Source organism: Alligator mississippiensis, unplaced genomic scaffold, assembly GCF_030867095.1.
Source record: "Alligator mississippiensis isolate rAllMis1 unplaced genomic scaffold, rAllMis1 scaffold_27, whole genome shotgun sequence".
Classification (NCBI taxonomy): domain Eukaryota; kingdom Metazoa; phylum Chordata; order Crocodylia; family Alligatoridae; genus Alligator; species Alligator mississippiensis.
The window spans coordinates 145,284-171,421 of NW_026775408.1; the positions used below are offsets into that span (position 1 = coordinate 145,284).

The 26,138-nt window shown below is 48.3% G+C and overlaps 1 protein-coding gene across 1 annotated transcript; it reads left to right on the forward strand.

Moving 5' to 3' along the window:
- The first annotated feature begins 1,731 nt into the window (after positions 1-1,731).
- Positions 1,732-19,552, forward strand: LOC106740285 (cytochrome P450 2K6). The gene is made up of 7 exons (XM_059720231.1): positions 1,732-1,898; positions 4,169-4,329; positions 7,041-7,214; positions 10,012-10,153; positions 12,139-12,323; positions 12,555-12,696; positions 15,446-19,552. Exons 1-7 carry the CDS (start codon positions 1,784-1,786, stop codon positions 15,631-15,633), a joined length of 1,107 nt encoding a protein of 368 aa, XP_059576214.1. The 5' UTR covers positions 1,732-1,783; the 3' UTR covers positions 15,634-19,552.
- Positions 19,553-26,138: the final 6,586 nt, after the last annotated feature.

Consider the following 26,138-nt stretch of genomic DNA (forward strand, 5'->3'; position numbering starts at 1 on the left):
CGCAGTAGTCCAACTGCGGTTTGACCAGGACCCGATAGAGGGGAAGTATCACCTCCTTGGACCTATTCGTCATGCATCTGCTGATGCACGATAAAGTGCCATTGGCTTTTTTGATGGCTTCGTCACACTGCTGACTCATGTTCATCTTGGAGTCCACTAGGACTCCAAGATCCCTTTCCACTTCCGTGCCACCCAGCAGGTCATTTCCTAGGCTGTAGGTGTGCTGGACATTTTTCCTCCCTAGGTGCAGCACTTTGCATTTCTCCTTGTTGAACTGCATTCTGTTGTTTTCTGCCCACTTGTCCAACCTGTCCAGATCTGCTTGCAGCTGTTCCCTGCCCTCCGGCGTGTCCACTTCTCCCCATAGCTTTGTGTCATCTGCAAACTTGGACAGAGTACATTTCACTCCCTCGTCCAAGTCACTGATGAAGACATTAAAGATTATCGGTCCAAGGACCGAGCCCTGCGGGACCCCACTGCCCACACCCTTCCAGGTCGAAACCGACCCATCCACCACGACTCTCTGGGTGCGACCCTCCAGCCAATTTGCCACCCATTGGACTGTGTAGTCATCCAAGTCACAGCCTCTTAACTTGTTCACCAGTATGGGGTGGGATACCGTATTGAAGGCCTTCCTGAAGTCTAAGTATACGACATCCACCCCTCCTCCTGTGTCCAGGCGTTTTGTAACCTGGTCATAAAAAGAGACTAGATTGGTCAGGCACGATCTGCCTGCCACAAACCCGTGCTGGGAATCGCATGGGAATGTGTGTGATGGTGTGGGTGTGTGCGCATGGGAATGTGTGTGATGGTGTGGGTGTGTGTGGGGGTGGGGTGTATGTGGGGTGGTGGGGATGAGTGGGGGTCCCAGAGCCACATATGGCAGCAACATGTGGTGCCAGCTGGGCCCAGCCTCATAGGCCCCATAGCGTGTAGCTCCCAGCTCAAGTCTCTGGCCCCATGTGGTGGCAGCATGTGGAGCCAGCCCTGACGAGCCCCATAGCGCACAGCTCCCATGCTCCCAATGGAGTCCCCAGTCCCATGTGGCAGCAGCGTGCAGCCCCACTTGGCCCCGTAGCATGTGGCTCATGCATTCCCACAGGAGTCCCTAACCCCACATAGCAGCACCTATGTGTGGGGCCAGCCCTGCCAGACCCAATATTGAATGACTTCCTACACTCCCAGGCCCGCTTCCCCCGCTAGGAATCCCTGGTCTAGTGGAGCCGTTACCCAGTGGAGCTGAGATACAGCAACAGGGTCACCAGGCAGATGCTTCTTGTCTCTAGCACCCCTCCCTTGGGGCTGGGGGTGGGTCAAGCCAGGCTGGGGTGTGGATTTCTTGCTCAGGAAGCAGTTGGAGATGCTGCTGCAGGGGCACTGGCACAGGCGCCTCCTGTGCAGAGGTGCCAGCTTTCAGAGGGGCAGCCGAAGGCCAGGACCAGTGCTAATTGTTTTTTGGCTTTGGGAGAGGCCCTGTGGGCCAGATGGCCTTATGATCTAAATCTGGCCCGCAGGCTGTATTTTGCCCACCCCTGCTCTACAACGTGCTCTTCCTGAGGGTTTGTTTCCTTCATTGAAACAAAAACAGACTTGCAAACCTTTAAGTGTTTTGTGGATTGGGGGTGTTGCTTTACCATCTAGCCCTAAGCTAAACAAATACTGTGGATGGAAGAGTGATGTCTTTTGTATTTCTAAGAAAGCATTGCTTTGGATTACTCTTCTGACTTGAAATCTTCTCTTCACTTCAGGTATTATTTTTTCACATGGCCAAAACTGGAAGGTGATGCGAAGATTTGCCCTCTCAACCTTACGGGACTTAGGAATGGGCAGGAGAGTTACTGAGGATTACATTGTTGAAGAGTGTGGATATCTGATAGAAAAGTTTGAATCTCAGAAAGGTGGGTTGGAGCTTAGCTTCAGAAAACCTGTAAAATTTTGGCTTGTGCTGGTTAAGAGCTGCTTTTGTTTCATCCAACTTCCCCCTTTTAGTAAACGCCACTAATCTCACTGAGATTTTTTTGCAACTGTTAGAAGAAGAAATGAAAGCTATTTTATGAAAAAGAGAGTTTTACAGCACATGGATGCCACATTTTTCTCTTGGGGGCAGCCAACCATGGAACCTTGAAAGCCCCAAAACACTGCCCCTGCTCCTCCCCAATTTTAGGGACTTAAACATAAGACCCTGTATTCTTCTAACCATGATCAATAAACTCAAAACACTGGGCCAGAGTGTGACACTAGTAGAAAAGATATGTCCCTTTTGGGCGCAGCTCTTTCATTAGTGATAAACCTTGACCAGTTCAGGGCCATCAGGAATTGAAGTGGGAAGGAAATTTAGGAGCAGAAGGCAATATAATAAACACTTTTTGCTCTGTATTTTACCACAAACCTCCAAAGTCCCCTGGCTGCAAGATCTCTTCAAATGGGGAATATATTTTAGATTTACAGGTTTCCTTAGCATAATGCAGTATTAGTTCTTACTATTTCTGTGCATTGCAGTAAGCAGTTGCTATCTGATCAGAGATGGCTCTGCAGATGTGATGGCTTGGAGTACCTCTCTATGTCCAGTTTCTGGGTTCTGTTTGATTGTATGATCTCTGTATGTGTATGCCCTTATGGCTGGTTTTTGCTGAGCACTTTCCCCATGCTTCATAGTTTAAGTATAGGGATAGTGATGCCTAAATGACCTGCTCTGAATGGCACAGACATTAAGGATCATTCAGAAAGAACCAAGTGTCTCCCTAGCAAAATAACAGGATGAATGTAACAGAGGGAAAAACCGTTTTTTCAAGTCTAGCCTCCAGCTGGAGGTAACAAATAAACTGACCATCTGTTGAGAGGCCTTGTCTTACCTGGGGCCAGACTGAGACTGACCTGGAAAGTCACATAGCAGAGTGGACTGGAAGTGATAAAAGGTCCAGTCGTAGTCTGAGCAACTGTCTTGTAGCTCAGAATTCAAAGAGAAGACAGAGGTGGAGACATGACGTCCAGGACCTTAAAAGGACACTGTTGAAATCCCAGGGCACTTACACACATGCAGCAAGGCTGCTGTGGTGTCCAGCACGTTAGACCAGACTCAATTAATTGAGTCTGCTGGAGCACGTAAATTGATAGACTCTGGCAGCCTCATGCATTATGTGTATCCATGGTGCGGCACACCTCAGTGTTGAGAAAATGGTGAAGGCACACTTTGAACTAACACACATTTGGTGTGCTTTAGTTCAAAGTGCAATGCAGCCATTTTCTCAGTGCGGAGGCGTGCTATGCTGCTGGTACATGTGATGCGTGGGTGCTTTTAATTAGCATGGCTTGCTAATTAAAAGTGCCCTGGGATGCATCAGGAGCAGGTGTAAAAATGCCCCCAAAGACTGTTCAAGGCTGATAAGGAATTGGGGCAGGGTATGGCATGCAGGGTTCTTCTTATTTTTTTTTTTCTTATTTTCTCTCTTGTGCTGTCTAAAAAAAGCAATTGGTTTGGAATTCCTTCCGTTTATACTGTCACACTGGTTGCAATGGTCACATACCACTGATCAAAGGCCAATGGTTATGTACCCCTGACTGGTTAATAAACTGTAAAACAGTGTAACCCCTTGATAGCAGAGCTTTGGAGAAGGTATGCTTCAACTCCTGGAGATGCTTGTGGTTCCAGCTTCCAAGGCCAGTGAACTATGAGAGCAAAAGATACACACACATGCTTCTTCTGTCCTCAGCTTAAGCCTGGCAGTCATGGATTTTGACCAATTCCAATGTTGGGCGTCTAAAATCCCTTATGTCCACAAGACATGTATGTATGTGCTAGGCTAGGGCAACAACCACACTTGCTTAGTCTGCCTGACTGCAAAGCTGAGCGTAGAATTCCTCTGGGAATGTAAGTGCCAAAAATGCTCTGTAGAAAAACATAGGCACTTAGATGACCTGGAGAGAGTAGAATGTCACTGTTAATCTCTCTTGATCCCTGTTTTCCTTGTATACATGTCTCGTCTGTTTTGATTGCAAGCTCTGTGGAGCAGGGGTATCTCTTATTACGAGTGTGCACAGTGCCAAGCACAATGGTGTCTTGATCTTACCTGGGAACATTATGTGCTACAGTCATACGAGGAAGAATAATAATAGCCACCTATTAACCATCCTATTTCCATAATCTCTTCTTTGATTTGAACATTTTTAGGAAAGCCCTTTGACCCCATTATGATAATGAATGGAGCAGTGGGTAATATCATCGTATCCATAGTACTTGGAGAGAGATTTGGCTATGAAGATCCCCAATTCGTTAAACTCCTACATTTGATCAATGAAAATGTGCGGGTTTGTGGAAGTCCATCAGTTATGGTAAATTTGAATATTTTAAAATCACTGTTCAAATGAATGCATCCTGTTGTATGGCCGCTGCAGAATGTTAATCTTTCCTATTAATCAGAAACAGTCCAACAAACTGGAGGATAATACACGGTTCCAGCTCAGAACTTCTTGCTTTCCAAAACTGAGCGCTGCAGTTCCTGTCGTGTAGCAGGCTGTATCTCCCGAATTGTTCCACGGCCCCTGCATCAAATCATGTAGTCACAGCCAGAGTGGTAGTAATGACAAGCACATGAACACCAACAACAGTGTGCGTGTGCGTGTGCGTGTGTGTGTGTGTATATAGTATAACATACACTATCTATCATTATCATCAGTATTATTATCATGAATACTAATGATGATAATGTTCAGGTCTCTCCAGAAAGGCTCAGTACAGTGCACAATACCTGAAAATAGCTCATAGGATAAGAAACAACATGAGACTCCCCAGTTCACAACCTAAAACTTTAAACTGCACCCCATCCCCCCTCACTTTCACTTCTCTGACAATTTAACCTCAGAGTGCAAACCCTCTAGTGCACTGCAATGGAGCTTCCCAATCCCCATCTTGTATACAAAACATCTTCCTACTCCCCTCCTAATAGAGAGACTTTAATCTGCAGTAGTTAGATACTTATGCTTATTACAAAACCCCCCCAGGTTAGTTAGCTGTTATTACTGATGGCATTAAACTCACAAAGTTGTAATGCATTTTTATAACTATTAGGCTAAGTACAGACAGTCAAAAAGCCCAAGGCTGAATTGATTCAGTCTTTGCAGTTTAGTTTAAGCTGCAGAGATTAAAATGAGAAACAACTGGACAGACATTTACTTTTGAATCAGGGAATGCAGTCACGTGCCTGCAGTGGCTCAAGTCAGAAGCTGGCGGGGGGCTACAGCATGGCCAGTGTTGCCAAGCTCACTTATTATAAGTGGAATTGGGCTTGTTTTTAAAGGCAGTGCGGCTTTTTTTTCTTGTGAGACTTGGCAACACTGAGCACAGCTTTCTGGCAAGTAGCCAGCATGGGCTGTGTTCGCTTCCTTTTCCTGCTGCCCCCAAGGGCTCTGGGATTTGCTCTCCAGACTCACAGCAGCAGGACTCTGCAGGGTTGCTCATCACTTCCTCTTCCTGTTTCCAGGTGCCTGTGGGATTTGTAGTCTACAGTTGCAGCCAGCACTAAGCTTCAGTAAGTTTAGCAGGCAAGCCAGCTCTGTACTCAGGGGAAGGAGGGTTTAGCTGTGAGAAGAGGGTTTTAACCCCACCTCCCAGGCCCCAGACCCTAGCTGGGGTTTGCCTGTAGGGAGAGGGGGGCAGTGCTTGCCTCCCCTGCCAACCCTTCTTTGCTGGAGCAGACAGCTTAGCCCAGCCCAGGGCTGGAGAGTGTGCTGGGATGCTGGGGGATTGTGATTTAACTTGGACCAGGAAGGGGTCAGGGATGGAAGTTTCACAAATTGGTTTGACCCAAATCTGTTAAGTCTGATACTACATTCAACCAGGTTTCTCTTGAACAAGTTTTCGCCATTTTGGAACTGGTTTATGTGCACAGAACTTCTGTTCTGTTACAGGTTTAAATCAGTTTCTGATGACTTAAACTGGTTTATGTGTCACTTCTGTCACTAGTCTTGCTGGTGCTAGGTGGGTATAAATGTGAATGATATTCTAAACTGAACAATTCTCTTTTTCATTTTGCTGTTTGTATTTGGAGATGCTTGCAGTCACAGCAGATGGTCAGGGGAGAAGCTTTTCTATGCTGCTGGGTCTGGTTCTTCCCTTAGCAGAGAGTAACTTCTTCAACCTCTTGTGGCTTAATGCGGGTGAGCGGAAGAAGGCTGGATGCGTTCAGGAGAGGGGAGCCAAGTGGGTGGGTGTCTGCTTCTAAGTGAAGTGTGTGTCCTGATTCCTGCAGGACCGAGGAGCACAGAGCTCTCATGCCTGTGCTTGCTAACAGCTAACACTATTATGCAATAAAAAATGGTAGGTCATTACTTACACAAGGCCATTCTTGATTTCATGGCATTTTTGACAGTTTTGACTGCAGTTAAATAATATGTGGCCAATTGATTAGTCAGTTGATGTTATTTGGTCAATTAATCATAGTCATATAGCTCTCTCCCAGTGGCTGTATCTTTCCAACAGCATTCCCAGTTCTAAGGCATATTGGTCTCACTGAGCTTCAAGGAGAATTCCTGCAGCTGCTCCTCATAAAGCATGCTGGAAAGTGAATTGAGATAAAGGATTTTGTTTTAAACTTGACACTTTAAGATTTGGCTAGCTCAAGTCAGCACATGGAGGGAGTGGCCCTGTCCACACAGCTTCTGTGCCAAGTCAGGGTGGGGCGTTGAGATGCATATCCAAATGACTTGCTCTTACTCAGCAGATCTCAAATCCTGGAACTGGGGGGACATAGCTGTTTCAGCACCACTCTGAATATATGTTTCTGATCACTCTCAGGCTCCCTGTTCTTGTGCAAGCATCTAGGGCCACTCTAAGAAGGCTCAGATAATGAGGAGCGAGGGCTTGGCTGATGATTACACCCCAAGCTCTCAAGATGTGAGCTTACCGTGCCTCAGTTAGCTGGTCAGCAAATGAGGCATAAAAACATTCATTTCCTTTGGTGGAGTGCTTTGGCCTATAAAAGTTACCTGCTCATGAAGTATTCTCAGCATTTATGTTTGTTTTCTCTAACTTCCTTTATTTTTAGATTTATAATCTATTCCCAGCCCTTGGATTTCTCCTGAAGGGCCACAAGGTTGTTCTTCAAAACAGAGATGAACTACATGCGTTTTCACAAGTTACCTTTATAGAACATCTCAGAAAACTGGACAGAAATGACCAGCGCAGTCTTATTGATGCTTTCCTCATAAGACAGCAGGAGGTAATGTCGTTGCAGTTTCTTCTGCCTTGCGTGTTTCCTTTTCAGACCTGATCGTAAAAGTTTAGGCAAAGCATGTACCTATCAAAGTAGCCAAACTTCACAAGTAGCTTGCTGCTGTTAGCCCTTTTTAACCAAGGAGGGAACGTCTACATGTGCAATGAATTTGAAGTAGGTTTACTGCACACTAAAAATATTGCACAGTAAGTTTACTCGGGAGCACATTTAAAGGGCTGCTCCAACATGTAAGACATGGGAAGTCCCATTGACACTGAGCTATTTTTTAGCTGCTCATTGACATGGAGCAGCTCTTGAGAGCTGCTCTATTTAAAGTGCCGCCCCTCTACCGGGCATGTGTATAGGTGTCAATGGGATGACACTGATGGCAAGAACCATTAAAAAACAGCTCAGTGTCAATGGGACTTTCCATGTCTTATATGTTTTTTATTGTATCAAGGTTTAAGAGTTCAGCCTCTTGCAGGACTCAGGGCCTTGTTACCCATTGGACTTTGAGCTGAGAGCTGATCTAATTAAAACACCCACAGTGTCCTGTGCATTCAGCATCTCACATTTCAAAATGGTGGTGGCAGCACTTTAACTAAAGCTTGTTTGATGAGCGCTAGTTAAAGTGCCCCCACCACCATTTTGAAAGGCGGGGACCCTGAATACACGAGATGCTGCAGCACCCTGGAGTATTCTGATTAGAACTCGATTAACTGAGTCTGCTCTGATGTGTTTTAATTGGAATGCATCGGAGCATGTGTAAAAATGCCCAGTAATCTAGTGCTTCAATCTAAGCCCTTACATATATTCATGACTGGATGGGGTCAAGAGCTCAGACCTTTGTAGACTAAACCTGGCACAGAAAAAATGTGTGCATTTCTCAGGGCATCTGATCAAAGCCTTCTTGGATTAAAGACTTTTTTCACACTTTTTATTATATAGACCAGTGGTGACTAACCTGTGCCACAAGTGCCACTAGTAGTACAGGAAGCTGATGTGGCTGGCACATGATCCCTGCGTGCCAAGTTAAAGGGGGGTGGAGGTGCTAGCAGTGGGAGTCAAGGGAGCACTCAGGGACAGTAAGGGAATCAAAGCAACGCTCAAGGGAGGGCAGAAATCAGAGTGGTGCTTGGGGAAAGGGAAGCCAGGTAGGGGAAGGCGATCAGTGTGGCAAATAGGGAGGGGACAGAAGTCAGGGGTAACTGCTGGCTTAAGGGTTTGGCTCCAAAGAAGCTGTGGGGTAGGTATTGCCAAATTCATTGTTGCCACGTTCTGGTGGCAATGGGATTTGCCGACACTGGGCGATGATTATTATACATTCACAAAGATTCATAGACGTTTAGGGCTGGAAGGAACCTCGGGAGATTATCAGGTCCAGCTCCCCTGCTCTGGGCAAGGAAGACTGCCGGGGTCAAATAACCCCAGCAAGGTGTGTGTCCAGTCTCCTTTCGAAGATCTCCAGGGTAGGCGCCTGCACCACCCCCGCTGGGGGGCTATTCCAGAGTGGTCACTCGAACCGTGACGTTTTTCCTTATATCCAGTCTGAAACCTTCTTCTAGGAGTTTATAACCATTGCTCCTGGTTTTCCCCTGGGGTGCTTTGGTGAATAGTTGTTTGCCTAGCCCCTGATGCTCTCCCCTGATATATTTGTAAGCTGCTACCCAATTCCCCCAAAGTCTTTTCTTTTGCAGGCTGAACAGTCCCATATGTGTCAGCCTTTCTTTGCATGGCTTGCTCTTCAGGCCTTTAATCATATGAGTGGCTCTTTTCTAGACTCTCTCAAGCATCTCCTCATCCTTCTTGAAGTGCAGTGTCCGGAACTGGATGCAGTACTCCAGCTGCGGCCTCACCAATGCTGAGTAGAGCGGGAGAATAACTTCCTTAATTTTACTTGAGATGCAAGCTTGTTAAGTTACAGCTTCCCAGTCACGGCTGGTGAGAGAGATTTTGGGTGTCACTACTTCCTGCTGGTGGGGGAGCATCCCGCCTCCCCTTTTGGAAACAGGAAATGGAGAAATTCTGTATTTGAATTCTAAGCTCAATTCGTAAGTGTTGAAATAAATTTCTTGGAATGCAAAACTCTAGAGCTCTTGGTTCAGAGATGATACCTTATACTAGATCGACTAAGAAATTGCAAAAAAAACCAACCTTTTTCTGCAAGGTTTTGGGCGCACACACCTTTCTTTAGGCTGGACAAATCCAAGATAGTAATAATCCTCTTACTTAGAAAATAAACTTAATTTTGCACAGGGGAACTTTGAGGCTGGAAGTCTGTTCCCTTGGGTCTGTGAGAGTCTTTTGTGTGAGTTGGTCTTTGATGTGCAGATAAGGCTGTTCTCATCCCTGGCGGCGTCGGGTGTCAGGAAGGCAGGGAGGCTCAACAAATCTTTCCTTCTTGTTCAGCATTGAAGCGTATATTTTCAAAATAATAATAATATAATAATAAAATATTCATACATTATTAGTATATATTATTAATAATACATAATGCCCATACTATTATATTATTAATAATATATAATATATTATTAATACTAATATGATAATAACATATTTCCAAAATAATAATGAGCTCTAGAAGTAAATTTCTAGAGTTCATGCTTCTGATTTATTTACACACAGGTAAATTGCAATTATTATTACACTATTATTTTTTTCTATTAAGAAAGAAAATTCTCATAATTTGTGGGTACGCCCCGGGGTTGGGGACTCAGTACAACTGTACTCCCGTTCTTTCTGTCTCCCTCATGGGTTCTGTTTCTAATGGAGACCTTTGAGTCTTATTTTTTCCCTCCAGGAAGAAAATGACACAAATAGTTATTTCCAAGATGGCAATCTGAAAGCCCTCATAACCAACTTGTTTACTGCTGGCTTGGAGACCACTTCCACCACGCTGCGCTGGGGCTTTCTGCTAATGATGAAGTACCCCGAAATTCAGCGTAAGTGCTTTTAGGAGAACAACAATGGTGCTCAGCACACTGCATATTGAATTGGGGAACCCCAAAACCAAGGTGCTAGTAGCTTGAGGAAAGATAGTGAGGCCCTTCAGTAGAGAGCCATCAACAACTCCATGTCCTCTATGGCTCATGTTGTAAATGAGTTAGGGTTTTTATTTTCCTGCAGCCAGATTTGGATCTCAGTGGGTGTGTCTACATGAGACACTAAATGCACAATAGATTAATTCTACTGCGCATTAGCACATCACGGCAAAAGCTGTGGTTCTGCACCTTTAGTTAATACCTGTTATTACAGGTACTAAACTTAATGCACAGGAACCATGGCACATTAATACACGTGTAGACATGCCCAGTTACACCTATGTAAATATGGAGCTGTTGGGTTCTGGTCAATGGCAGTGCTTTCCTCTTGCAACTTTATAGAATTCAGTCTACCGACATCAGCACAGCTCTCCTGGGTTCAGGGCTGGTGCCCCTTACTTGCTGAAGGAAAGGGTCAATGATGCACTGGATGATCCAGACTTTGGCTCTGTAACAGAATAAGTATTGCTGTTGTTATAAGAACATATAAGATAACAAAAGAACTGCAATTTATTGGGTGAGATGATAGGTCCATCTTACCCAGTATCCTGTATTAAAGTGGCAGAGAGTGGATGCTAAAAGGGAGAGTGAACTGTGTATGACCGCAGTTTCTTTTAGGGCTGTGTGAAGCTTTGGTCCCTAATTCAATACAACGGAGATTTCTCCTGATTCGGTGGCTGAATGTCTAAATCCAAATTGAATCAGAGGACCCTTTAATTTCTCTGAATCAAATCGGAACCCTCCGAATCAATATGGAGAGATTCAGAAGGATTCGGAGATTTGGACATACACACAGCTTTAAATGTTTTTCCTACATACCTCTAGGTAGCAGATGGTTCATGAACACCGTGATGCTGGGACACATGGAATGTCCCACAGAAGTGTGGGGGGCTCCCCAGTGCATTCGGCAGCAAACCCAGAAGTGAACCAGAAGCACTTCCGGTCCAATGCCGGGTCCACAGGGCAATGTGCTGGGGGGCTCCCTGGCACTGCCTGGCTCAGTGACTGGTGCCTCCTAGGTCTGGGGGGGGGTACCTATTGTCCCCCCACAGCCAACTGCCGAGCCAGAGGGTGTGGGGGGGGGGGCAGTGTGCTCCCCTGCAAACTTGGAAGTGGACTGGAAGTACATGGTATCTATATATAGTAATAGTATCTATATATATAAAGAAGATGATCAAAACATTTCATCTCTCTAAAAGCAATTTCAGTTTTAAATTTGATTTTAATTCTGTATTACATTACCATACATAAAAGTATATAAAAGTAAATGTGAAAAAGTCAAACAATTATTCATCAAAATGGAATATTTTTGCTCCAAAATGGTTAATGAAATAGATTTTTTCCAAAACAATGTGAGCTGCTCATTTCAATTTAATCAAAAAATTCCTTTCAATTTAACATTTTTGCTATATAAGAACACAAAGGACAGTCATTTCAACATAAAAAATACATTTTTTTTCTGAAAAGGCTGACATTGGATGTTCATTAGAATTGGTTTCTAGTTTTCTTCTAAAGCAACATTATAGCAAACTCAAAAGGAATTTGTGAACCATTCTGATTTTGACAGAACTTTATAATCTAGAATACCGAGAGTCCACCAGAGTCCCTCTCTTCAGCTTGAGTTAAATGGCTGCATATTATTATTTGGCAATTTAATGAAGTGAGTGGGTTATCTATGTGTCTTCAGAAGCTCTCCATTCAATTGTGATAGTCCTGAGCAAATACAATAAGGTCAGTACCCCATTATTTTTGGAAGTAGAGAAATTTCTGAGAGTTGTCTGTATGGTTGCAATGTAATTTCATGTATTCCATAGCAGAAACATACAGCATTTCTTCGGGATCAGTGAATTCTGGTCTCCTCCTTTAACATTTACAAATGTTTGCAGAAAAAGTCCAGGAGGAGATCGAGAGAGTCCTAGGATCAAACCCTCCACGTATAGAACATCGTAGTAAGATGCCCTACACAGATGCAGTTGTTCATGAAATTCAGAGGTTTTCTAACATCCTGCCAATGGACTTGCCTCATGAGACTACAATGGATGTAACTTTAAAGGGCTACTTTATCCCAAAGGTGAGCTGCCAGCAGCACTGCTTTGCTTCTCTTTTCTTATTGTCTTTATTTTTCTTAGCCGTAAACCCTCTGGAGTCCTGGCTCAGTTAGTTCTTGTTAAATCAGACTGGATCAGATGTCCTATGGCAGTATTGACGGGATTTATTGCTGTACTTTTTAACTCCTATTACCGTAGGAGTGATCAAATGACCATATTCCTCTATGGGATAACTCCACAAATTTGATTTCCAGGGAACTTACATCATCCCCCTGCTGGCCTCTGTGTTGCAAGACAAATCTCAGTGGGAGAAGCCAGATGCTTTCTATCCTGAGCATTTTCTTGATGCTGAAGGAAAGTTTGTGAAGAAGGAGGCCTTCATGCCTTTTTCAGCAGGTACTGTCTGTTTTCTACTTATTGCTGGGAGGGAAAGATGACTAAGAGTCAGGAAATTATAACCTCATCCAGTGGCTCTGGCTATGTCAAAGCCTAACATTTCCCTAACTGTCCCTTGCTTGGGACAGGTCCATGTTGGATTCAGTATCCCCCCATTAATGTAAGGGGGTGTGGTGATGAAGGGGTTAATACGTCTTGTTATAACTAGAGAGGTATGTGTACGTGCAACTCACTCTGCACTCCTGCCATAGGCTGCCCCTTTGCTGACCTCACTCTGCACTCCTGCCATAGGCTGCCCCTCTGTTGACCTCACTCTGCACTCCTGCCATAGGCTGCCCCTTTGCTGACCTTACTCTTCACTCCTGCCATAGGCTGCCCTTCTGTTGACCTCACTCTGCACTCCTGCCATAGGCTGCCCCTCTGTTGACCTCACTCTGCACTCCTGCCATAGGCTGCCCCTTTGCTGACTTTACTCTCCACTCCTGCCATAGGCTGCCCTTCTGTTGACCTCACTCTGCACTCCTGCCATAAGCTGCCCCTCTGCTGAAACCAGCTGTTCTTAGAACTGGTGGTTCAGGCTCAGGAGTCAGAGGTGGAGAAGCGTGGTCCTTGCCACATTGCCCAGTCATGTACCATTGGCTATGAAAACTGGTATCCTCTGCTCAGCTAGTCCAATGGGCTGCTAGACTTGAGCAGACCTTTGTCCATGATCCTAAATGGAACACTATGATGTCCCTAATGGCAAGAATATATATAAATTGTGTTTTATTGGGCATATGTTGGGCATACATTGTTGAATTGGGTATATATTAGGCATATGTCTAGGAGTGCCCATCTGGCACAATGTATTGTGTGGTCCTATTTTAAGGAGAGCATGGGACAAAATCAATTCTTATTGATAAGATCTGTCCAAACTTAAAGCTTTATGAGGCTATCCATAAATCAGGTGAAAGTAGTGCAAATCATGCCAGCTTGCTTGTTAGATAGAGTTTCTCAGAGTTTCAGGGCATCTGTTTTCAGTGACTAGCACTGCTGGTTTCCTGAGGGCAGTTTAAAATGTTGTTTTGACTAGCCCTGAACAAAAAAATCTGGTTTACAAAGATTTTGAAAGCAGATTCATCATATGGAAATAGATGCACGTTTCTTTTTTTTTTTTTTTTGATGGTCTCTATAAAACACAGTTGAAATTTTTCATTTTTAAATACTGTGATTTTTCCGATAGGAAATTTCTGACATATAGGGCAAATCTACATGTGCTATTAATGCTATAAAAGCTTACTGTGCAGTAAAATACTGAGCAGAAAGCCTTCCCTGGGAGCATGTCTACACATGCTTCCTATTGGGAGCAGCCTGGTACAGGGCTGCTCCTACCCTGCCTACAGCAGTTGGGGGAGCTCCAGGCCCTGGGGTGCTAGCCTGGGGGTTGGCAGAGAGCATGTGGCCACTCTCGATATGCATGGGGCCTATTTGGGTAGGGAATGGCTGGAAGCTGCCCTAGAAGTGGGACAGCTCTTGGCCTCTTGCTGTGCAGGGAAGCAGAGAGCTCCCCAGTCCTGGTTCTGCTCTGCTCCTGGCTCCTGTGGGGAGCAGGGAGCTGAGCAATGCCAGTATAGGGGGAGTTGGGCAGAGAGCTACCCCGTCCTACTGCTGCTTGGCTCCTGGGGGTTGCTGGGAGCTGAGCAGCACCATGACTGGGGGAGCTCCCTGTCCCCTATGGTCCCCTAGGGGCAGGAGCAAATTTGCCCCCAGTCAGCATCTAAACATGTGCTACCATGTAGTATCTATTGCACAGCTAGTTTACTACTTGTATGTACAGGTAGTAGCTAACTGCTCAACAGACTAAGTTACTGCATGGTAAATGGTGTACATGTGTAGATGCTGATGCTTTCCTGCACAGTAGATTAGTCTACTACACAGTAAAGTATCTCATGTAGACACACCCACAGAGTTGGATGCTTGATTTCACAAATGCACTTTAAAAATGTGACTAATTTGCTCAATCCAAGAATAACATCAATGATCAAAGATAAGTCCATTTGACCTAACAGCTATTTCTGCAGCAAACGGCCCACAGCAGAGTGATATGGCCAGGCCCATAGCCAATCATCTTTAACTTCTCCAGGCTAAATGACCATCAGGGCTCCTGGTTTTCTCTGATAAAAAAACCCCATTTTTTTAAATGAAAAAAGTAACACAAACCCCACATTTTCCCATGAAAATGAAATGCTACACACACGCACACGCACGTGTGTGTGTGGATAGTACTGTTTTATTTTAATCATGGAAAAATGTGGATTTTGGGTTACTTTTTTAAATTTGAAAATTGGGGATTTTTTATTTTATTTGAGAAAACCAGGATCCCTGATGACCATGGACTCATTTACAGCTGGGTCACCTGGGAGAACAGAGACTGTGTAAGTATTTAAGAATGGGTTAGATACGTACTGGACTGGGCTGGTTTGGTCGGGGGTTGGACAAGATGACCTCCTGAAGGCCCATCTAGCTCTACTGTTCCATGATGATATGGCTCCAGAGCACGGCTTGGACATATAGCTCTGAAAAAGTAGGAGAACACTTTAATTTCTCTGATGTCTCACCTCTCATCCCTTGATACCTGACATAGATGTTTATGCTCTGAATTAACATCAGTTAAGTGAGAGGAGAAGCTGGCCTGTGGCATTCATTTCTCTTTCGTGTTAAAGAAGCAGCTGCTTTCAGCGTGCCCTGGTGTTTGTGTGTTTCCTTGCAGGCCGGAGGATGTGTGCAGGTGAGACTCTTGCCAAAATGGAGCTCTTCCTCTTCTTCGCAAGCCTCCTGCAGAGGTTCACGTTCCAGCCTGCCCCTGGCGTTTCCCGCTCAGACCTGGACCTCACCCCTGCAGTCGGGTTTACCACACCCCCAATGCCCCATGAGATCTGTGCAGTGCCCCGGTCCTAGGGTTCGCAAATCCCCTTTCTTCCCATGTGTGTTCTGTGCTGCAGCTCTGAGGATACAGTGAGATTCAGTCTCTGCACCTTTGGAGGCTGTTGTGCTCTCCGTGGATGATATCCAGCTTGGCAGCAAGGTCCTAGGAGGAGTAAGGATGGTAGAAGAAGGCAGGGGGGGATTGCAGCACCATGTAGTCTCTGCTGCTGTTGATTTTACCGATCCCACACGGAAAGCAGGATTTTTTGCTTTCTCTACCTTGTGATGTTAAAAATAGGTTAAGCAACATGTATGCAAAACACCCCCTTTCTTTTATGAATAGGGATCTACTGAAATTGCAATTGTGCAATTTCTGTGGAAACCGTGAATTCAGGCAGGTTCTGTGAAAAAGTGCAGGCTCTGTGCTTCTGGTGGGCTTGCTTGAAAAAAAAAACAAACACCCAACAACTTACTGGCAAGCAGAAAAGCCCTGCAGTCTTGGGGCATGGGGGTTGGGGGAGGAGGGAGGGTGGGGAGAGTTGTGGGGCGGGGATGATTACGGCTGGAAATGTGGAAGCAGGGCAGGGCAGGGCATGGGTGGAGCTGGCTGCATGGTGTGGCAGTGCCACAAGTTCCTAACAGCCAGACTGGGTTGGTGGTGGCATGGAGTGGGGTGCAGGACAGCAGCAGCTCATTTTCAGCCAGGCCAGGGTAGGCAGCAGGTGGGAGCTGCTACATCCCTCTGCATCAGAGCAGGATCGGTGGGGTAGGGGGACAAAGCACTGGCAGCCCAACTTCTATTTTGCTCCTGGCTGACATCACCCAGGGGTGCAGCAGCAGGCAGAGCACACGGCAACTAGCGGGGTGCAGCAGGGGTTACCCCTGCTGCCAGGGCCCCCAACCTGTGCTGAGTACAATGTCCAGGTCTGGCAGGCTCCAGCAGTTTCAAAAACAAGGAAAAAAACATAATACGCACAAATTCTGGATGCCTTAAATACATAGGTATTATGTGCCAATTGCTACAGCCATGTTTAGGATCAAATTCATTGTTTTCAAATTTGCTCCTCACTTCCATGTATTCAGAGAGCATGTCTACACATGCAATTAATGTGACTGAATATAGTGAGCTGGCCAGCCAGACCCAGACAGGGACTGCACAGCCACCTGGGCTGTGGTATGGACACTACAGCAGAGCTGCCTGCACTTCTGGGCCAGTTGCCAATAGGCCATAACTGCACAGTTGGCCTTCATGCAGCACTGCTGTCATGTCTTCTGGTGCTTCTGCTCTGCCCTCTGGGCAGCTATCATCAAGAAGATATCCTTGAGCTGCCCCTGCCCCCTTTGCTCACCAGGATGTGGGGCACTGAGTAGCACTGGGATGCCAGGGCCGTGCCCCTACCCATGCCCTTGCCCCTCACTCCTGACCCACCGTCTCTGCCTACTCTCACTAGCTCCCTTCTGGCTACAGCTCTGTCCCAGCACCAGGACATGAGTCCAGCTGTGGCTGTCCCACCAGCTGCTTTGTGGAGCTCAGAAGTGCCAGCCTTTACTGTTCTCCTTTCTGCACCTGTACCCAGGCCCCAACAATCCCCATGACATCCTAGGGAGCCCACAACTGGGGCTCAGAGACTGGGCTGAGCAGGCCCCTTCCCTTCCAGGCCAGCCTTCCTTTGCATAGGCTGCTTTAGGGGAGCAGAGGCTCTAAGCCTGGCTCTGGAGGCCTCACTTACCCAGAGTGCTCCTCCATCCCTGACCCCTATCTCACTCTATCTCACACATACACACCCCTGCTGCCACCTCCACCACACCTTGCCCAGCCCATCACACTCCCCAAGTGGTTCCTGAGACCAGGAGCCCCCCCAGGCTGGGGCTGCATATCCCAGCACTAGTATGCACACAGGACAGGGCTGCAGTGTGACAGTTGGCTCTGCAGCTGTGGCTCCTGCCAGCAGTTCCCACCCTGTCTGGCAGCTGGGCACACAGAGTATGAGATTTATGGGAGAGATGTGGGGTTGTGGGGTGGGGGGAAGGGTATGGGGAGGTTTGTGGCTAAGTGTAGGGTCTGTGGGGGTGAGGATTGTGGGCATGGGGCTTGTGCAGAGGTTTGGGGGTGTGGGGTTTGTGGGTGGATTGTACGGGGGTTTGTGGGTGTGGGGTTTCTGGGTAGGTATGTGAGTGGGAGGGTTGTGGGGGTAGTTTGGGATGGTGGGGTTTGTGGGTGAATTGAGGGAGGGTTTGTGGCTGTGGGAGGACTGTGTGGGGGTAGGGGGACTGTGGGGGTGGGAAACTGCTTGGGAGTGGTGGGTCCCCTGCCTAACCCCCTGCACAGTGTACAGCCCCTGCCCCCCACTGCAGCAGCAGCAGCGTCCTGTGGGGGTGGTGGGGTGGGGGGATTTTGGTTGGAGGGGACTGTGGATATGGGGGGACTGTTTGGGAGGGGTGGGTCCCCTGCCTGCCCCCCTGCACAGTGCACAGACTCCCCCCACAGCAGCAGCAGCAATGTCCATCAGGGCGGTTATGACCCGTTCTTGGCAGAGACCCCTGGCAGCGTGCGGTGCCACCTGAGACTGGCAGCTGCACATGCCGCACAGCACTGGCCTGGCTGGTAGCGTGCACCCTTGGACAGAACCAGGTTGCTCTCACCATCACTCATGGCTACCGGCACCCCACACAGAAGCTGTGTACTATTGGGCTGGACCGGCTCCATGGAGGCAGGAACTGGCTTGGCCTGATAGTGCACGGCCCCTGTTTGCAGTGCCAGGAGCTGCAGGTGAGAGCAAGAGCCAGCCTGGTTTTGCTTGAGGGCACATGCCAGCAGCCAGGCTGGTGCCAAGTGTAGCCACCAGTCTGAGGTGATGCTGTGCTGCCAGGGGTCTTTGCCAATGATAGGTTATGAGAGCTCTGTTAAGCACTGATGCTGCTGCTCCTGTGGGGGGGGGGGGTGTCTGTGCACTGTGCATGTGGCAGGCATAGGGATGCTCTGGCTGGGTGCCAGAGTATCTCCTTGGAGGACCTAGCCTCTGGTTGCCTATGGGCATGCTCCAACAGAGTGTCCTGCGTTGCTTTTTTTCTGGTAGTTTTTTTTTTTTTTTTTTTTAATACTGGGATTACCAGCATTGCCACAGGTGCTGGCCCCAGCTGTATAAAAAGCTTCCCTGGTGAGCAGATCAGGGCTACTTGCCGTCAGGAGCTTCTGAGGCCCAGCCAGTTGATATATGTGGACACTAGCCCCCTGTGTCAGCTGGACTGCTGCAGCAGCCCTGACCTAGAGTGGCCTTTGCATCCTCTACCCACTACAGCAGTCTGGCAGTGGGGGCTGCTCCCTAGCTGTAACCTGATGCCACCTGTGACAGCATCCAACCACTTGGACCTGCATCCCCATGTCTGCACACCTGTCAAACCTGGACAGGGACCACACGGCCACTTGGACTCTGGTATGGGCACTGCAGCAGAGCTACCTGCACCTCTGGGCTAGCTGCCAGTGGGCCATGGCTGCACAGTTGGCTTTCATGCAGCCCCTGCCCTGCTGTTTGGGCAGCTATCACCTGAAAGATATACTCATTGTGCTGGCCTGCTTTGAACTGTCAGAGCATATCCTCCTGGCCCCCAGTGGCCAGAAGGTCCACCGTCTCATCTGCCCTCCAGCTGGGTCCTGAATGCCAGCTCTGGGCAGGCTCCTCTGCCTGGGTCCTGCCACTTGCCTCACTAGTGGGAATCCTGGTGTTCCCTGTTTAAAAATGGCAAATTCTTTGATAAAGAATCCCAGATTCATAAATTAAAATACCCCCAAATCTGTATTCTTTCACAATTAAAATGAAGTGTCACTATATCTGTGTATAGAGAGATAGAGATTGATCAGTTGGGCAATGTTTTATTGATATGTTAACCAGTTAAACCAGTTTGGAAGCCTACCAGTGCCTCTATCATCACAATAAAATAAATTATAAATATCTATATGCTTTGGTGTTTGCTTTGGGCTTTTTATCATAGAAAAATCAAAGGTCCCCCTGCCAGCTTTGTTAACCAGGATGTGGGGACAGCTTCCCCTTTAGGCACAGCTCCCACCAGCAGGTCCCATCTTGTCTGGCAGCTGGGCATGCAGGGTTTGAGATGGGGCGGGGATGTGGGGTGTGTGGGGGATGTGGGAATGGGTGTTGGGGAGTTGGGGTGAGGTTTTTAGGGGGTGGTATGTGTGGGGTTCATGGGTGGATATGTGTGAGGTGTGGGTGTGGAGGGGATGTGGGGTTTGTGGGTGTAGATGGGTGGGATTTGTGGGTAGGTCTGTGGGGTTTATGGGTTTTTCAGGGAGGCTTGTTGGGGGGTGGCGCCACATGCTCACCCTCCACCTCCCCGTGGTGCACAGCCCCTACTGCTGGCAGCAGCAGCCAGCCAGGCTGTTGGGGTGCTCATGGCCTGCTACAGGCACAGCCCTGGAGAGGTGTGGTGCCACCTGAGACTCAGAGGCGATACGTGGAAAATGGAGCTGGCCTGGCCCACTGGAGCATGCCTTTAAACAGGACCAGGATGGCTTCTGCCACCACGTGGGATCCCAGCACTTCATGCAGGAGTTGTGCACCATCAAGCTGGGCATGCATGGCTGTGTTCCATGGGGAGGTAGAGGTGTGTGTGTGTGTGGCAGCCTCCCTCAAACTCTCCACACCCCCCACAAACCCCATACCCACAACCCTTCCCAGAAACCCCACAGTTGCCCACCCCTATAGCACCCCCCACACAGTCCACCCACCCCCATGTCTCTGCTTACAAGGGACAGATCCTGCATCTGAGACACTGCTGCCAGCCTTGCCCCACTTCTATCTGTTCCAACACACTAAAGCAGTACCTTGCACACTAAAGCAGTGTGCTGGAGAAGCACTGGCATGTGGCAAGCATAGAGATGCTCTGGCTGGGTGCTAGAGCATCTCCTTGGAGGACCCAGTCTCTGGTTGCCTCTGGGCAGGCTCCAGGAGTGCGCTCTGTGCCGCTTTTTTCCAGGGTGTTTCTTTTGATACTGGGATTTCCCGGTATCAGATGTCAAGTCCGCACTGGCACAGGAAGCATTTTTTTGTTTGTGGTGTGCCTTCTGTAGTGTCTGAAACTTCTTTGAGATGCTGCAACAGGCACGTGCAATTTCCTAGTTAATCTAATAAAAGATATCATTTCTTATAGTTTCATAGTTTCATAGTGCTTAGGGTCAGAAGGGACCTAAATGGGATCATCAGGTCCAACCCCCTGCCCCGGGAAGGAACAAGTGCCAGGGTCATAACACCCCAACCAAATATCTGTCCAGCCACCTCCTGAAGACCCCCACAGAAGGAGAGAGCACCACCTCACTTGGGAGTCCATTCCAGAGCCTGGCAGCCCTAACTGTAAAGTAATGTCTCCTGATATCTAGCCCGAACCTTCTCTCTAACAATTTGTGGCCATTATTCGTAGTAACCCCTGGTGGTGCCCGGGGGAACAGAGACTCCCCCAATTCCTGCTGGTCCTCCCTGGTGAGTGTTTAAATGGCCACCAGATCCCCTCTCAGCCTTGTCTTGTGGAGCCTGGATAGATTCTGGCCCTTCAGCCTCTCTTCACAGGGCCTCGCCTGCTGCCCCTGACCATGTGAGTGGCCCTCCTTTGGGCCCTCTCAATGCTAGCCACATCCCTCTTGAAGTGCGACACCCAGAACTGGATGCGGTACTCCAACTATGGCCTGACCAATGCCGCATAGAGGGGAAGGATCACCACCCTGGACCCGCTTGTGATGCATCTGTAGATGCACGACAAGGTGCAGTTAGCCTTACTGACTGCTTCCCCACATTGGCAGCTCATGTTCATCCTGGATTCAGCAATGACTCCAAGATCCCTTTCTGCCACCATGTTGACAAGAAGGGAGTTCCCCAGCCTATAGGTGTGTTGTTGGTTCCTTCTCCCTAGATGCAATACCTTGCACTTGTCTGCATTGAATTCCATCCTATTCTCATCTGCCCACCTCTGTAATCTGTTTAGATCTAACTGGATTCTGTCCCTCCCCTCCAGCGTGCCTACCTCACCCCACATCTTAGTGTTGCCAGCAAATCTGGACAGTGTGCTTTCCACACCCACATCCAGATTGCTGATAAAGATGTTGAACAGTACAGGCCCCAGGACCAAGGCCTGGAGGACTCCACTGCCCATATCCCTTCAGGTCGAAAATGACCCATCCACCACCACTCTCTGGGTGCAACCATAGATTCATAGATTTATAGATGTTAGGATCGGAAGGGACCTCAATAGATCATCAGGTCCGACCCCCTGCATAAGCATGAAAGAGTGCTGGGTCTAGATGACCCCAGCTAGATGCTCATCTAACCTCCTCTTGAAGACCCCCAGGGTAGGGGAGAGCACCACCTCCCTTGGGAGCCCGTTCCAGACCCTGGCCACTCGAACTGTGAAGAACTTCTTCCTAATGTCCAATCTAAATCTGCTCTCTGCTAGCTTGTGGCCATTGTTTCTTGTAACCCACGGGGGCGCCTTGGTGAATAGATACTCACCAATTCCCTTCTGTGCCCCTGTGATGAACTTATAGGCGGCCACAAGGTCACCTCTCAACCTTCTCTTGCGGAGGCTGAAAAGGTCCAGTTTCTCTAGTCTCTCCTTGTAGGGCTTGGTCTGCAGGCCCTTGACCATACAAGTGGCCCTTCTCTGGACCCTCTCCAGGTTATCCGCATCCCTCTTGAATTGCAGCACCCAGAATTGCACGCAGTACTCCAACTGCGGTCTGACCAGTGCCCGATAGAGGGGAAGGATCACCTCCTTGGACCTATTTGTCATGCATCTGCTGATGCACGATAAAGTGCCATTGGCTTTTTTGATGGCTTCATCACACTGCCGACTCATGTTCATCTTGGAGTCCACTAGGACTCCAAGATCCCTTTCCACTTCCATGCCACCCAGCAGGTCATTCCCTAGGCTGTAGGTGTGCTGGACATTTTTCCTCCCTAGGTGCAGCACTTTGCATTTCTCCTTGTTGAACTGCATCTAGCAGCTGCATCTTGACCATCTAGGCAATTTGACACCCATCTGACTGTGTAGGCATCAATGCCACAGTTACTTAGTTTTTTTTAAGATAATGTGGTGGGAAACTGTGACAAAGGCATTTTTAAAGTCCAGGAAGACAACATCCACCTCAACACCCTTGTCCAGGGACTTTGTGACCTGATCATAAAAGGAAACCAAATTAGTCAGGCAGGATCAGCCCTCAATGAACCCACGTTCGTTGCCCCTGAGCATTACCTTCCCTGCTGGGCCCTTGCAGATGGTCTCCTTGATGATTTTCTCAAAGGTCTTCCCAAGGCCTGTGGTAAGGCTGACTGGCCTACAGTTGCCAGGGTCCTCCTTTCTCCCCTTCTTGTAAATAGGGACTGCATTGGCCCTTTTCCAATCCTCTGGTACCTAGTCAGAGCCCCATGAGTGCTCATACAGCCCTGCCAGGGGCCCACTATGACCCCTGCCAATTCCCTCAGCACCTTAGGGTGAAAAAAATCTGGACCTACTGGAATTAGCATGGGTCATAGTGGTGTGCATTGGGACTGACTCCCTTTTTTGCTCAGAGGATTGTCTCCTTGAGGAACAACCACCCATCTTGGACTCCCATCTCATTGAGGCTCCGAGACACCAATGCCTCTCCTACTAATCTTCTTAGTTAATTGAAGTCAGCCCTCCTGAAGTTGAGGACTTTTGCCTTACTGCTTGCTTTCACCACCCTGTGCTGGATAGTAAATTCTAGCAGGTGATGATCACTGTCACCCAGGTAGTTGAGTACCCACAGATCCCTCACCAGGTCATCGCCTGTGGCAAGGACCAAATCCAGCAAGGCATTTCCCCTGGTGGGACTATGCACCTCCTGGGGATAGATGGAGGTCCTGGATCCCAGCTAGGAATCTACATGAGTGGTCAGACCTGGCTGACTGCTCCTCCCAGCAGATGTCTGGGTAGTTTAGGTCACCCATGACAACCACATCCTTGACTTTACAGCCTCTGTGAGTTGACCTGAGAGTTCCAGGTCCAGCTTATCGCCCTGGTGAGGCAGTCTGTAGTAGATGTCCACTATCAAGTCCCTTTCTTCATGACCCCCTTGCATTCTTTCCCAGAACGCCTCAGTTTGCCCCACCTCTCACCCCATCCTGATCCTGGAGGATGTGTATTGCTCTTTGATGTAGAGAAGTATACCCTCCGCCCTTTTTTCCCTGCTCTTTCTCACCTGTACAGCCTGTAGCCCTTGATGTCCACTGCCCAGTCATGGGTAGAATCCCACCAGGTTTCCATGAGCCCTACTAGGTCTGGGTTTTTGCTAGCTAGCAGGAGGGCCAGCTCCTCTTGCTTATTCCCCATGCTTTAAGCATTTGTGTAGAGGCATTTGAGGCCTCCAGTAGGTGCAGGTACTGCCCTCTTGTTCTGTAGAAAATGAGGGTTGGAAGGGACCACAGAAGGTTATCAAATCCAACCCCCCTGCTCAAAACAGGACCTCCTTCAACTACATCCCACCCAAGGCTTTGTCTAGTCAGATTTTAAAAACATTCAAGGATGGAGATTCCCAAATCTCTGTGTAACCTGATAGTTTCCACTGAAAGGGCAGCCCAGTGAGAGAGGACGAGGATGCTCCAGTGACAGCCCCAGGCATGTAGGTGCCCAAGGGTGCAAGTCACTCTGTGAGTATCATGGGCTGTGAATGTGCTACCACATGAGGCCCTGCAGATACCAGAGTGCTGCTGTATCCCATGCAAATGGTATTGGGTATGCCTGTGGGGAGTGGGATCAGAGCAACACTTGGGGCAGGGGAGCAGGAGGGTTTTTTTTGTGGCATGGTCATGAGCAGGTCCCAAGGCTCTGAGCCACTCAGAGGAAGCTCTGTGGTGGAAGAGTACAAGTCATGGGTGACTGGTGCTGCCTTAGTTAGGGGGGGCATGTGCCCCCCCTGTGACTGTAGCCGATCCTGATGGCTGATTGCTGCAGCAAATTACTACAGCTGCTTCTGGGAGTGGCTGTGGCCACTTCTGGGAGTGACTACAGCGATCTGCCGGCGCTTGCAGGGTGGGCACCAGTGCTTCCACCTGCCACTCCTGCCCATTGCCTAAGCAGTGAACATGGCCAGTCAGAGGGTGCACCGGTGCTCTCAGGGGGTGAACATGCGCCCCTGTGCACTCCCTATGCATTGCCACTGGTACAAATGCCCTGAGCTGCTTGCACTCTCCCACTGCCTTGGGCTGCTCTGGAGGCTTGAGGGACCCTCAGGGTCCCAGAGCACTTGCTCGCTTCCTCTGTTTTATATATGGGCACTCAGGGGAATCTCAGGGTGTCTCTCCATAAGTGAGGATGTTGAAGTTCCTCACTCAGTCAGACCTGTGCTTTGGGTCTGGCTGAGCAGGGAAACTAGGGCTTTTCTTTACCTAGCCAGACCCAGCCCTCCCCGTTTCTCCCACTCAGCTAGACCCTAAGTCTGGCTGGGCAGGGAAAGACCCCTCCCCACTAGGCTAGACCTGTCCCTGGTGATCACTGGGGAATCTGAAAAGGGAAAGTGGGGAGATCACATCATCCCTTGTACTACACCATCAAGGGTGAGACAAGGAGCAGCATGTGTTTTGTCCAGTGAAGCAAATGAGCTGTGCCACGATCCATCACACAGCTGATCCACTTCATTTGGTGACATCTGTTTCTATCATTGGATTAGCTATGTCAGTATGCCTGGAGTTCTGTGTAAAGAGCAAGTTGGAGCCCTAATATACCTTGGTGTGGCAGCAATCCCTCATGGTCAAGGATGATCACTCCCAGGGGTCAAGGAAAGGGTTGTAGATGAGTCTGTTGATGATGAAGAAGGCCACTCCTAGAACCACAGACTCTTTGGCAATTTTCACAGGTGTTGGTTAAAAAGAGGTTTGGAACACTGATTTCTCAGTCTTCCTGCCTTGCCCTACCCCCAAATCACTGGGAGATAGCAAGAAAATCTCTGCAACCTAGAGCAGGTAGATATTAGAGAGGACCATGCTCAGGAGTGTTAATGAAGCAAAGCATCACAACCAGCTTAGTTACAAAAGAAGACTAAAGCAGCTGAAGTAAGTTTGTAGCAGGGACAGAGAGGAAAGTTTTGAAAGCAGGACATGGGTAGTCTTGCCTAATGATTATACACCTGAAGCACTGGTGTTGTCCTGATCAGTTCCCCAGGGAGCTGGAGATATGGAGGAGTTTGGTGTCAGAATTGGATTCAGCAATCATACGCAAAGCAAAGCACACTGGGGTCAAAAGCTGTAGCTGGAGACAGGGTAAGCCAAGAGTTAACCAGGAGTCAAAAGAGTCAAAAACTAGAGCTGAAGGTCAAACTACAATCAGGGAATGACAAGGGTCTTACCAGATCAGAAGCTAAATTTGGAGCCAAGAGTCAGAACCAGAAAACCAGCAAGGAAGCACACAGCAGGCCTACAGCAAGAGCTTCCCCCTTTGCCTGGGCAAGGAGCCTACAGGTTGGGCTTGGCATTCAAAGACTGGAGCAGGTAGGGCCCGCTGCCTCTGGGGACTGGCTG

What these genes read in the sequence shown, in the direction of transcription:
- LOC106740285 (XM_059720231.1), top strand. Translation starts at nt 1,784, where the DNA reads ATGCGAAGATTTGCCCTCTCAACCTTACGGGACTTAGGAATGGGCAGG. An exon ending in AAAGTTTGAATCTCAGAAAG is followed by an intron (nt 1,899 to 4,168) that starts GTGGGTTGGAGC and finishes GAACATTTTTAG; the next exon opens with GAAAGCCCTTTGACCCCATT. An exon ending in GAAGTACCCCGAAATTCAGC is followed by an intron (nt 10,154 to 12,138) that starts GTAAGTGCTTTT and finishes AAATGTTTGCAG; the next exon opens with AAAAAGTCCAGGAGGAGATC.